The sequence below is a fragment of the Trichomycterus rosablanca genome, chromosome 6, assembly GCF_030014385.1.
Source record: "Trichomycterus rosablanca isolate fTriRos1 chromosome 6, fTriRos1.hap1, whole genome shotgun sequence".
NCBI lineage: Eukaryota > Metazoa > Chordata > Actinopteri > Siluriformes > Trichomycteridae > Trichomycterus > Trichomycterus rosablanca.
The window spans coordinates 19,913,529-19,926,556 of record NC_085993.1 but is presented as its reverse complement, the minus strand read 5'-3'; the positions used below and the strand labels follow the sequence as shown (position 1 = coordinate 19,926,556).

Here is a 13,028-nt window from a genome sequence, read left to right as displayed (position 1 = left end):
AATTTTGAGGGTGGACGCCTTGGAGAGAAGTTTCATTGCGCAGTTTACAGCATGCCATGAAGTACATGAACCTGCTTATCTTATTTGCAAGGACTTGTTATTCATCTGCAGGATAGTTTATGGTAAGTCCTGTGGAGTTAAAAAAAACCCAACGAATATTTTGTGTATGCAGGTCCTTACCGATTCTGCAACAAACATTGCCACTACTAATGAACATTACAATATTCACAATGATATGCAGATTAATGCTTCATGTAATTCTTGGTGTTGTCTTAAGTATTATTGGTCAACTAGGGCTGCCCTCCTGTAATTACATAATCAGATTTTAATGCTTTCTAATCAAACACCAAATACATTTTACAATGCAATATTACAACTGCTTCTAATTGTAAAAGTTATAAAAGGTATTTGAGTTTTTAATATTCAGTGCAAAAAAACTGATTTATTGCTGATTTAATTGTATTTATTCATTGCTGGTTCAGCTTTTTTGTTTAAGTTCCAGCCCAATTTTGCATATGAGATTGCCATAACATTAAAACCACCTCCTTGTTTCTACACACATTGTTCATTTTATCAGCTCCACTTACTATATAGAAGCACTTTGTAGTTATACAATTACTGACTGTAGTCCATCTGTTTCTCTGCATGCTTTGTTAGCCCCCTTTCATGCTGTTCTTCAATGGTTAGGACTCTCCCAGGATCACTACAGAGCAGGTATTATTTGGGTGATGGATCATTCTCAGCACTGCAGTGACACTGACATGGTGGTGCTGTGTTAGTGTGTGTTGTGCTGGTATGAGTGGATAAGACACAGTAGCGCTGATGGAGTTTTTAAACATCTTACTGTTACTGCTGGACTGAGAATAGTTCACGAAACAAAAATAACCAGCCAACAGCGCCCGGTGGGCAGCCTCCTGTGACCACTGATGAAGGTCTAGAAGATGACCAACTTAAACAGCAGCAATAGATGAGCGATCGTCTCTGACTATACATCTACAAGGTGGACCAACTAGGTAGGAGTGTCTAATAAAGTAAACAGTGAGTGGACACGGTATTTAAAAACTCCAGCAGTGCTGCTGTGTCTGATCCACTCATAACAGCACAACAAACACTAACACACCACCACCATGTCATTGTCACTGCAGTGCTGAGAATTATCCTCCACTTAAATAATACCTGCTCTGTAGTGGTCCTGTGGGGGTCCTGACCATTGAAGAACAGGGTGAAAGCAGGCTAAAAAAGCATGCAGAGAAACGGATGGACTACAGTCAGTAACTGTAGAACTACAAAGTGCTTCTATATGGTAAGTGGAGCTGATAAAAATGGACAGTGAATGTAGAAACAAGGAGAGGGTTTTAATGTTATGGCTGATCAGTGTATATGACTACAGATTAATTGGTGTTCAATTGCCAATTGAGAATTACATGTCAAATTTAAAGTCATTGCAAATAAATGTAGGGTATCTAATTATTATTTTTAGTACTAGCTTTATCTTGACCAGCATTGTGGACACCACCCAGAAACGGGGAATACACAAGGCTTGGGCCCAGGTGCCCAGGACCCTGGTGCTGTTTGGCACCCACTTCAAAAACTACTAGCTTTATACAACCACCATCCTGTTATTGATCTAATTTATTTGAATTTGAAAGTTTTTAATATTGAAAACACAAAAGTTTGCATTTTATTGTCTGTTTATTGTCCTATTGATTTAATATTAGTACCTAGTAATTACAGAAAACTATGTTAATTGAACAAATTCACATGCTGGACATTCTTTACATTGTTTGTAATAAAGCAAAATTAAGAAAATACTTTTTACTTTGTTGAAAAGGTTGAATTTTCAGTGTACTTTATGTTAAGGATTGCCTAGCTGAACACAGCTGTATTGTCCAGAGTACATGATTTTTATATTTTTATAAATATATTATATATTTAACTTATTTTTTAGTTTATTTGAGAGCTACACTAGAACTGACAATAAAAGACGATACAATTTAAGGTTATGTAGTATATGTGTACAGGGTTTGTCAAATAATTGTCCAGTTTAGCTGAACTTGTGCCACATATTACCATCATTTATATTCATTTGTATTTCTGTCTTTTATTGTTTTATTGTGGTCATGGGTGGGCAGATGGCTGGAAAAAATGCCAAAAGTGATGAGGTGGAAGAGCAAGGCTTGGATGAGACTGAGGAGAAAAGCACTTTGGATCGAGATGGTAAGCCGTAAAGGCATTTGTAAGGTTTTTGTTAAGCTGTGTAATTGTTTCTTTACTAGATTTCTTCAAATATTATTTTTAGTACCAAGCATTCCCTAAATATGCTCTAAGTTGTAAGTGCAGTTGATAGCAAATTTCTTCTTGTCGTATGTCTCAAAGGTAGTGAAATTGTAAGAAAAGCCTTTCCAAGTCTTAGTTAAAATTCTTACAAATAATGAAATGTTAAGAAATAAAATGTAATGTGTAAGTTGCTGTGTCCGTATCAAGCAGGATCAAAGCCGTGCAATAGACTCGAAGGGGTGTAATATGTAAAAAAAAAAAAAAAAAAAAAAAAAAATGTTTAATGACATAAATGGTTAATCCCACAACTATTTTGTAAACACCAGGACACTCTTGGTGCAAGGCATTAATACCATGAACAGGGAGGCAATCCATCACAGGGCTTTGGCCATTCACCCCCTCTTACATATTATACAACAGTTAGTTCCGACCTTACAATCTGATTGGTTGAGAAGCGTTCTAATCGTGCTGATATTCGTGATAACGGCTTCATGCACACAAACGCGCACGCAGGCGACACAGACTTTTTCCCGATCTCGTTTTAAATCCGTTATCTGATATACAATCTAGTGCACTATGTAGGGAACATAAATCCGCGATCTGATACACAATCTAGTGCACTATGTAGGGAACATAAATCCGCGATCTGATACACAATCTAGTGCACTATGTAGGGAACATAAATCCGCGATCTGATACACAATCTAGTGCACTATGTAGGGAACATAAATCCGCGATCTGATACACAATCTAGTGCACTATGTAGGGAACATAAATCCGCGATCTGATACACAATCTAGTGCACTATGTAGGGAACATAATTCCGCGATCTGATACACAATCTAGTGCACTATGTAGGGAACATTAATGTGTTTGTGACGCGAACAGTTAGCTTAACAGCCCAGTTAGCAGCTCATAAAAGTTCTGTTATCATCCATAATCCTTTGGTGTGTGCGAGAGGTTTTTTATTTCCTTTTTTCCATTCGGAGGTTCTTGCCTTCTTCTTCTTGTTGTTCTTACTTCCCTAAAATGAGTTTTTGCAACTTGGGATGTTTGCTTTGTAGTGTTAAACTGTATATTCGTTGTGGAACTACTTTTTGGCAGAAGGTATTGTCAATATTAAAGCATATTTAATATGAAATTCAGGGCTTCTTTGATTTATTTTCTTTCTTTATTTTGTAAAAACTGTTGTATAAAAGCAATAGATAACACACTCCCTCTCGTGTTCTATTGCTTAAGTCAATCATGTCTGTGGAGATGCCTGGTCAACTGATAGCACCACTGAGATTTTAACCCAGAGCCTGAGCATTTTAATAATTAGCACAATTACCACTTAGGGCTTAACTTATTCTTAATACCCAGTAATCAGCTGTATGTTCTCACAGTTAGTAGGCTATCTACATGTCACTTTGGGGTGGCATGGTGGCTAAGTGGGTGGCACTGTCACCTCACAGCAAGAAGGTCATGGGTTCGATCCCCAGGTGTTTTGTATTAAAATTGTATGCATTGGTATATTTTAGGTTTTTTTGTTTTTTTGTTTTCTTTTTACAAAACCCAAATAATTTATTGAACTGAAGTTCGTCAGACAAATAAAGGGTGGGTGATATAATATCGTTCACGATAATACCAGTATAGTTGTAAATTCAATTAGATTTTTGCCATATCGCGATATTGTTAGCAAACGTGCGTCACTCGCTCTCAAGCGCGTAACAGTGAAATAACGGCGACCAATGCAGAGAGTAGTACCAGAGTTAGCACTGAGGATGAACTAGTCCCTACAAGGGGAGCTACATCACTAGTGTGAAAGTTTTTTGGATACAGAAGGTCAGACTCCAAACAAACGACTGTAATTTGCAAAAGCACCCGCGAGGAGTACGAGTAGTGTCAGTCACTGCGTGAGTCCGAGAATGATGTGAGGCCAAAAACTGTCCGTGAATGAACATATATACACAGGTTACCATTTGCGAACGTTTAAAACACAAAAGCTTTAAGCGGAACGCTTTCCCTCGTGTATGAGCATGGAAACTGAATCACTGAGTCAATGAATCAGAAACGACTCTTTTCAGACGAATTATTTATTGGAATCAAATCAGAAAAATTTGCTCTTATCTGTGGTAAAGATTCATTAGTTTTGCTCACTCTGTGGGGAAAAAACAACTCCGGTTCAAGAGATTCAGATGTATAAAAAAAAATCTGAGCTTCCGAATTAAAATTTTGGGTGGAATCTCTCTCGTCATTGGTTGTTGTATAATTGACAGATAAGTGAACGAATGACCAGTTTCAGCTTTCAACCGCGACAGCTGAGAGAATAAATGAAGTTAAATGATCTAAGACGGTTTTCATTAGTTGGGTGGATAAACACAGTTAAATATGGATTTTTATATTCTGGAAATATACAAGATGACCTCCAAGGTAACCTGCCGTCATGATTTTATATTGCTGTGTGGTCGCGGTGCTGCTGTTTACCGTGCGCTTTCATTTTGCAGTGATAGCAAAGCATTATCAAATATTAAACTTTTTTGGGATTTTTTCGATGCTCATTTATTTGAAGTAAAACGGACGACATAAATGTGATCGTGAGATTCTGCTGGTTTGTTTAATGTAAATGTTGTCAATACGAATACAAATACAGCCTGTAATAATACAAAATATAAACACTGTAAATCAGTCAGAATTTATCAGAACTACAATGTTTTGTGTTTTTAAGAAAAAGTGTTCTTATATATCGCTAGTGAATATCGTTATCGCAAAAATATCCCAAAATATTGTGATGTTATTTAAAGGCCATATCGCCCACCCCATAGCACATTTAGTTTATTCAGGAAAAAAAAATCAGGCAATGTAGTATTAAAGACATATTTACTTGTATATCTTTTGTCCTTACTGTTTTTTCTTCTACACTAACAATGCAGATTTTGTATGAGAGAATATGCTCCGCATGTTTATTAATCACAGGACATTAAATGATTAATGAATGAGAGAAGAAGATGACTGAATTATTTATTTGGAATAGGTGAAAAGAAAATAAACAGGTGTGCTCAGCCAAGGCCATATTTCATTAATAGTTTGCATTCCGATCTGTCCATGGAAGGCAAACTCATTATTGAAGCATTTCTGGCTCTGAGGCCAAGAGCTAATCAGGAGCATATTTTAGTCAAGGATTTAGCTGTGCTTGTGGGAATACAAACACTATGTTTGGGGGACAAATGCTTTAGGGAATTGTTTATCTTAAGCACAAATTATTCTGTGCAGTTTTCCAAGCAGTTATTTACATTTCACATGAACTTGTCATATTACTTTTGAATCTCTTGTTAAATGCTTATCTCCCATTTTGATAGATTATTTTGTTGACTCTGTTCCTCCCACAGTCCAAAGACATGCAAGTGAGGTGAATTGGAGACACTACATTGTCCATGACTGTTCGATATAACCTTGAAAAGTGATGAACCTTGTGCAATGAGTAACTACCTGTCCTGTCATGAATGTAACCAAATAGTGTAAAACATGACGTTAAAATTCTAATAAACAAACAAACATGATTTGATGCTTACTTTTACCAGGTACAAAAGTGGCTAAGACGGCTCCAGCGAGGACTCCGCAGAGACTCAGTCCCATACCTGAGCATGATCCTGGGGAAAGCAAAGCTGATGTAGGTTCTACTGGATCATCTTACTCCTTATGCTCTGTTGATGGGTACGGTTCTGACTCCTCATCCACAGACTCCCCGCATGAATCACACGATTTTGAAGGTCAGTGGTGTTTAATAGAAAAAATGTCAATTTTCTATGATGGACCACATTTCTAATTAAACTCTCCGTTTTTCCTTTATGTAGGCAGAGTGTGTTCATTTAAAATGCGTGTAGTAGATGATAAAATAAGAGTAAAAGTTGTATTAAAATATCCTCATCTTTTCTTATTAATAAATAGACTATGCTAACATGGGCTATAAACTACTGTATTATAAATTTTACATTTATGGCATTTAGCAGGTGCTTTTGACGGTTAAGGGCACGCCTGGGAATTGTACGGCCCACGGGCCACATCTGGCCCTTTGGCTGCCCCCAACCGGCCTGCATGAGGTCAGTGGCAATTAAAAAATAGAAGTAAATAAATGTAATACAACAGGATTGTTTTTATTTTGATGGGACCCCTATTTCTTTACATTTACGTAAGTTTCAGTTTATGTGTGTGCAAGTGTATCCAGCTTCACCGTAATGTGTTGGCGAACAGAACTGAGTTTGATTGATGGAAACGGTAGAGTTTTAACAAGACATGAACTTGAACGATTCGGAGCGCTCACATCTGAAGCTTTGGTAGCTAAACTGCAAAAGCAACAAGGACTTTATATTAAGTTTTACACATCCAGGACTGGAGCGGTCAATAGCCGCTTTGTGATATCAAAAAAAAAAAATCCAACAATAACAAAGGACTCAACAGAAGCAAATGAGGTAATTAGACTCCAAACAAAATAGCAATAGCACTTTGCGTAAAGTTAATTTAAAAACCTGCACATTTAGTTTTCGAGAAAGCTAATTAAATAGTGAGATAATATTGATGTTTTTACTCTGCCTGCCTCTTTTTTTCACTGCCTGATTGTAACATCTACTCAACAGTAACAGAGTATCAGAACTGTACAATTTACTGCTTTTTATAAAAAGATACAATTAATATTGAACACAGTCAAGTTCACCATATTGGTCCGGCCATCCACAACAGTCCCAGTTTCTTATGTGGCCCCTTAGAAAATTTTATTGCCCACCTCTGGTTAAGGGTCTTGCTCAGGGGCCCAACAGCAACTTGGCAGTGATGGGACTTGAACCGGCCACCTTTTCATTACTAGTCTGATACCTTAACCACTAAGCTTCCAAGACTGTGACAGTGTTTTAAAAGCCATTTATAGGTCATTTATAGAGAATTCTATTATTGTATTAGTAGTCACATTGGTCAGCTAACAAAAAAAAACGTAGCTCTCACAACATCATGAAATGTACTTGTCCAGCAGTGAAAAGCACAATACAATTTTTAAAAGTTCTATAAATACGCTTACAATAAATGTTAATATAGAATAGAGATCATAAATCTCATTTGCAGTAGCACCTGTGGTAAAAAAATGTTATGCAAAGTGGTTATTTTAATCGATGTGCTATGACTTTACTTTCCCAGTGTTTTGGCTTGAAATGTAGAGAGTAGGCAGACTTATCACAGATCTATGTGTAATGTGACAGCATACAGTGTTTATTAGCTTAAGTGTTAAGCAAAAATTTACTGCACTGCTGTTTTGTCATCTGCCAAAGCAATCAACTCTAGAGCTACTCTGTCCCAAAAAGCTGCATATTATCTTGCACTTTTTCTTGTAAGTAAGCACTTAATGACGTAATTGATGTGTGGATCTATTTTGTGCAAGTGTCTGAGGGTGCAAGGGTATAAAAGCTTTTGGGACAGTGCCAGTTTTGCTGCAGGATTAAACCTCCAGTACGACTCAGAAATTCAGGTTTTTGCTTTTCTTATATAAACACAAATAACATATAAACACATTTATGTATGCAACAATTTTATGTATGCAACAAAGGCATGTTAATCTTTGTGTTTCATCACCATCATTCATATACAGTGGGGCCAAAAAGTATTTAGTCAGCCACTGATTGTGCAGGTTCTCCTACTTAGAAAGATGAGAGAGGTCTGTAATTTTCATCATAGGTACACTTCAACTATAAGAGACAAAATGAGAGAAAAAAAATCCAGGAAATCACATTGTAGGATTTTTAAAGAATTTATTTGTAAATTATGGTGGAAAATAAGTATTTGGTCAATAACAAAAGTTCAACTCAATACTTTGTAACATGACCTTTGTTGGCAATGACAGAGGTGAAATGTTTCCTGTAAGTCTTCACCAGGTTTGCACACACTGTAGCTGGTATTTTGGCCCATTCCTCCATGCAGATCTCCTCTAGAGCAGTGATGTTTTGGGGCTGTCGCTGGGCAACACGGACTCCACAAATTTTCTATTGGGTTGAGGTCTGGAGACTGGCTAGGCCACTCCAGGACCTTGAAATGCTTTTTACGGAGCCACTCCTTCGTTGCCCGAGCGGTGTGTTTGGGATCATTGTCATGCTGGAAGACCCAGCCATGTTCCATCTTCAATGCTCTCACTGATGGAAGGAGGTTTGGGCTTAAAATCTCACGATACATGGCCCCGTTCATTCTTCCCTTAACACGGATCAGTCGTCCTGTCCCCTTTGCAGAAAAACAGCCCCAAAGCATGATGTTTCCACCCCCATGCTTCACAGTAGGTATGGTGTTCTTGGGATGCAACTCAGCATTCTTCTTCCTCCAAACACGACGAGTTGAGTTTTTACCAAAAAGTTCCATTTTGGTTTCATCTGACCACATGATATTCTCCCAATCCTCTTCTGGATCATCCATATGCTCTCTGGCAAACTTCAGACGGGCCTGGACATGTACTGGCTTAAGCAGGGGGACATGCCTGGCACTGCAGGATTTGAGTCCCTCTCGGCGTAGTGTGTTACTGATGGTAGCCTTGTTACTTTGGTCCCAGCTCTCTGCAGGTCATTCATCAGGTCCCTCCGTGTAGTTCTGTGATTTTTGCTCACCGTTCTCATGATCATTTTGACCCCACGGGATGAGATCTTGCGTGGGGCCCCAGATCGAGGGAGATTATCAATGGTCTTGTATGTCTTCCATTTTCTTACAATTGCTCCCACAGTTGATTTATTCACACCAACCTGCTTGCCTATTGTAGATTCACTCTTCCCAGCCTGGTGCAGGTCTACAATTTTCTTCCTGGTGTCCTTCGACAGCTTCTTGGTCTTGGCCATGGTTGAGTTTGGAGTCTGACTGTTTGAGGCTGTGGACAGGTGTCTTTTATACAGATAACAAGGTCAAACAGGTGCCATTAATACAGGTAACGAGTGGAGGACAGAAGAGCTTCTTAAAGAAGAAGTTACAGGTCTGTGAGAGCCAGAAATCTTGCTTGTTTGTGGTTGACCAAATACTTATTTTCCACCATAATTTGCAAATAAATTCTTTAAAAATCCTACAATGTGATTTCCTGGATTTTTTTTTCTCATTTTGTCTCTCATAGTTGAAGTGTACCTATGATGAAAATTACAGACCTCTCTCATCTTTCTAAGTAGGAGAACTTGCACAATCAGTGGCTGACTAAAAACTTTTTGGCCCCACTGTAAAGGAGACATTTTAATGGTTTGGGAACTGAGGACATTAGTTGTTGCTGTTTTGCAAGTGTAATCTTAGTCTTGATATGAGACTTCAGCTGCTCAACAGTCTATGGTTGCTGTCGTCTAATTTCTTCTTAATGCTGTGTTTTTTGCATTTCTCTCCTGAAGTGTGTTGAGCTACGACCCATCATTGCTTGACTAAACCTTTGGTGGGACCTTTTTTTTAATCATGATTTTCTCACCTATTACCAATTCACCTGCTCATTGTGGAACACTAAACCTAAATATTTTAAGAACTTTTAATTCTCTTTTCCAATGTTTTTGGAGTGTGTTGCAGGCATCAAATTGTAATGTGATCAGGGAAAACATTGGAAAATCATCAATCAAGAATTAACAAATCACATTCTTTTTCTTACGGCATTTTACAAAATGTCCCAACTTTTCCGGGGTTTGTAGTCAGTTGTGTTCACTAAGAATTAGGATAATAAGAAAACCCACAATAAATTATTTAAATGTTAAATTTTTTAATAATAAAAGTAATAATTAAAACTGCAATTTGTTTATAATAATGTAAATAGCAATTAATTTAATTTTTTTTTTTTTTTTTTTCTATTTTTCCCACTTTTCCCCCCAATTTTCTCCCCTAATCTAGTCGTGTCCAATTACCCTGATTGCATCCTCTATACTGATTCGACCCTTCACCGCTGACTGAGGACGCCTCTTCACTGACATATGCCCCCTCCGGCACGTACAGTCAGTACAGACTGCATTTTTCACCTGCACGAGTCGAGTTCATTCACTGACGGGCACTGTGTACGGCGGGCCACACCCCCATCAGCATTATTCCTCAGCCCTGTGCAGGCGCCATCAGTCAGCCAGCAGGGGCCGCAGTTGCACCAGTTATGAGGACCTATGATCTGATTTTTTTTTTACCCCTAACACTGAACAACAGCCAATCGTTGTTCATGCAGCCGTCCAGCCCCGTCAGAAGGCAGAGCTGAGATTCGATACGATGTATTCGAAACCCTAACTCTGGTGTGCTAGCGTACTTTTACCGCTGCGCCACCTGAGCGGCTATTAATTTCATTTTCATATTTTATCACAGCTTTATCCTGGTCTGGGTCGTGGTTGGTCTATCTTTTCAGCAATTACTAAGCGCAATGCAGTTAGTCACCCCGGACAGGACGCCAATCCATGTCTAATTTATACATATAATTTTTTTTAATTCATAGGTTGCTTTCGTCTGTGCAGCCCTCATTAAACAAAAAGCAACTTTACGCTGCATTGCTATTATAATGCACCCTTTTTGGGTCAAGCTCTTTTAGTCGCAATTTTAACATTAACAAGAACTTAATAAACATATGTAAATGTGATGCAGCACTTTGGCAAAAAAAATACTGAAAGTGTTTCCCACATTTATTACCCTAACCTCAGTTATAACTAATAATTCAAGCCAGTATTACAACCTTCATATAATTAATAATGCAAATAAATTATTTTATTTCTAAACTTAAATTTCTTTTCATTTGACCTTCTAGTGTGAAAAAGCTTGTAAAAATGACCTTTTGGTTTAAAAAGGGATGACCGATAAAGATGGATGGCAATTGATTGCATCTTCAAACAACTCCCTAAGTTCCCTCTTTTTAGGGAGAGGAAGGTGATTCTCTAAATTATGCATGTATAAAGAAATGCCATGGGAGAGACCGGAGGCTTTTAAAATGTTATTATCAAGAGGTGCAGACACACACCATTAGGAGACTTTAGAAAAGTATCTTTCAGAAAGCCGTTTTTTTCTTTTGGAAAGCTTTTACATTTTATTATGCGATGTACTTGCAGTTCTTGTCATCATTCAAAATCATTAAAGACTTTCCTAATGACACTCATGTTTGTTAGCTTCATGGTACATCATGTTTTTCATTGCTTGGAATAATAGTTTATGAACAAACAGAGGTAACTGTTGATCTATTTAACGTAAATTGATACAAGTTTTTCCTTTTTTGTTGAACCAAAAATATAAATAAAAGCAACTAATTTGGTGGACTTTAAATATCTGTCTTTTATTTTCCTAGTTTCATAGCTCAATGATTTTATGACGATTAATAAAATTAAGCTTGGCGGCAAGGTGGCTCAGTGGGTAGCATTGTCACCTGACACCAAGAAGGTCCTGGGTTCCTTTACGGTCCGGGTCCTTTATGTATGGAGTTTGCATGTTCTCCATGTCTCTGTGTGGGTTTCCTGCAAGGTGCTCCAGTTTCCTGCAAGTGAGGTGAATTGGAAATACAAAATTGTCCATGACTGTGTTTGACATTAAACTTGTAAACTGATAAATCTTGTGTAACCAGTAACTACCTGTCCTGTCATGAACGTAACCAATGCGTGTAAAACATGACATCAAAATCTTAATAAATAAACAAAATTAAGATAGTGACTTAGCTGTGCTCATATCAGTAGGGCTAGTTTACTTGTGCACATAAGAAGCTGACATTAAGTGACATTGTCCACAGTCAAGCTAACAGTACATGGCCATAAAGGTTGCTTAAGTTTTCTTATAGGTCTTTTATTTTCCTCCAAATACTTAAGGCATTTCACTTTTTTTTTTTTTTTTTCCAATATTCAAACCACCTGTTAAAATTAGTACAAAGTACTGTTAGCATATCTGAGCTAGCCATGGAATATTTTTGCTGACTCAATTCATAAACTGCACATCAACTTTTAGTACTCTCCATTAAGATGCATTGAAACAGCTTGTGTTTTCCACTTAGTGATAGCCATGAATAAAGAATTGCCTCCTTACTTATTGCCTGTGCTTCCTTAATTACTTGTTCTCTGTTGCTCAGATGCCTGTGCGGGAATCATTCTCAACTGCCTCTTCTGCCAGTTCTATGATCTGTGCCTCACACTGCCAGACACATGCGAGCTTGCCATCAGTCGCATCTGCCCTTCCTATAAATATTTGTTCGGCCCGTTAGAACCAGGCAGCAACGGTGACTGGAACTGTCAGTGTGACTTTGACTGTGGCTGTTTTGATGCCTGCCAAGAAACTGGTGAGTGTCTGGAGCTGGCCATGGAGATATCAGAGATTTGTTATCGTTAATGTGCTAGCAAAGCCAAAATCGTGCAGTAGAACTAAAGACCACAGGACTGGTTTAGGACCACTTTGAAATCTGAGTCATGCAGCATGGTTCTCTCTGTACTAACCACTAAAGAACACTTAGTGATATTACAGTAATCAATATTACTGCTTGTTTAACTTATTTAAAGCTGGGGTCAGCATTTTTTATATTTGGAGACTTTTTCTACATTTTCTCTCTACAGGTCAGCATCTTTTAACAAAGCAGATGTTCAGAGCTAACATTGTAACTGTCTGTCTTTATAGACTCTGTAATGACATTTAAAACATAAAAAATATATTAGAACCACCAACATCCAGATCCAGCCAGACACAAAGGTGTCTCTACTTGCCTGCCAATCGTTGCCTGTCAGTCAGAAAGCGTGAACTTTTGCATTAACATTTAAATACTAGCCTGTACACTGAGCATGCAGTATTTACGGATG

The 13,028-nt window shown here is 37.9% G+C and overlaps 1 protein-coding gene across 1 annotated transcript; it reads left to right on the top strand.

Annotated features, from left to right (window-relative positions):
- Positions 1-2,120: 2,120 nt before the first annotated feature.
- mdfic2 (MyoD family inhibitor domain containing 2) lies at positions 2,121-12,620 on the top strand. The gene is made up of 4 exons (XM_062997171.1): positions 2,121-2,217; positions 2,398-2,406; positions 5,838-6,026; positions 12,311-12,620. The coding sequence occupies exons 1-4, from the start codon at positions 2,121-2,123 to the stop codon at positions 12,565-12,567; spliced, it is 552 nt and encodes a 183-aa protein (XP_062853241.1). The 3' UTR covers positions 12,568-12,620.
- Positions 12,621-13,028: the final 408 nt, after the last annotated feature.

Excerpts from the sequence above, each read along its gene's own strand:
- mdfic2 (XM_062997171.1), top strand. The coding sequence starts at position 2,121 with ATGGGTGGGCAGATGGCTGGAAAAAATGCCAAAAGTGATGAGGTGGAA. Across the intron at positions 6,027-12,310 it reads TGAATCACACGATTTTGAAG|ATGCCTGTGCGGGAATCATT; the intron begins GTCAGTGGTGTT and ends TCTGTTGCTCAG.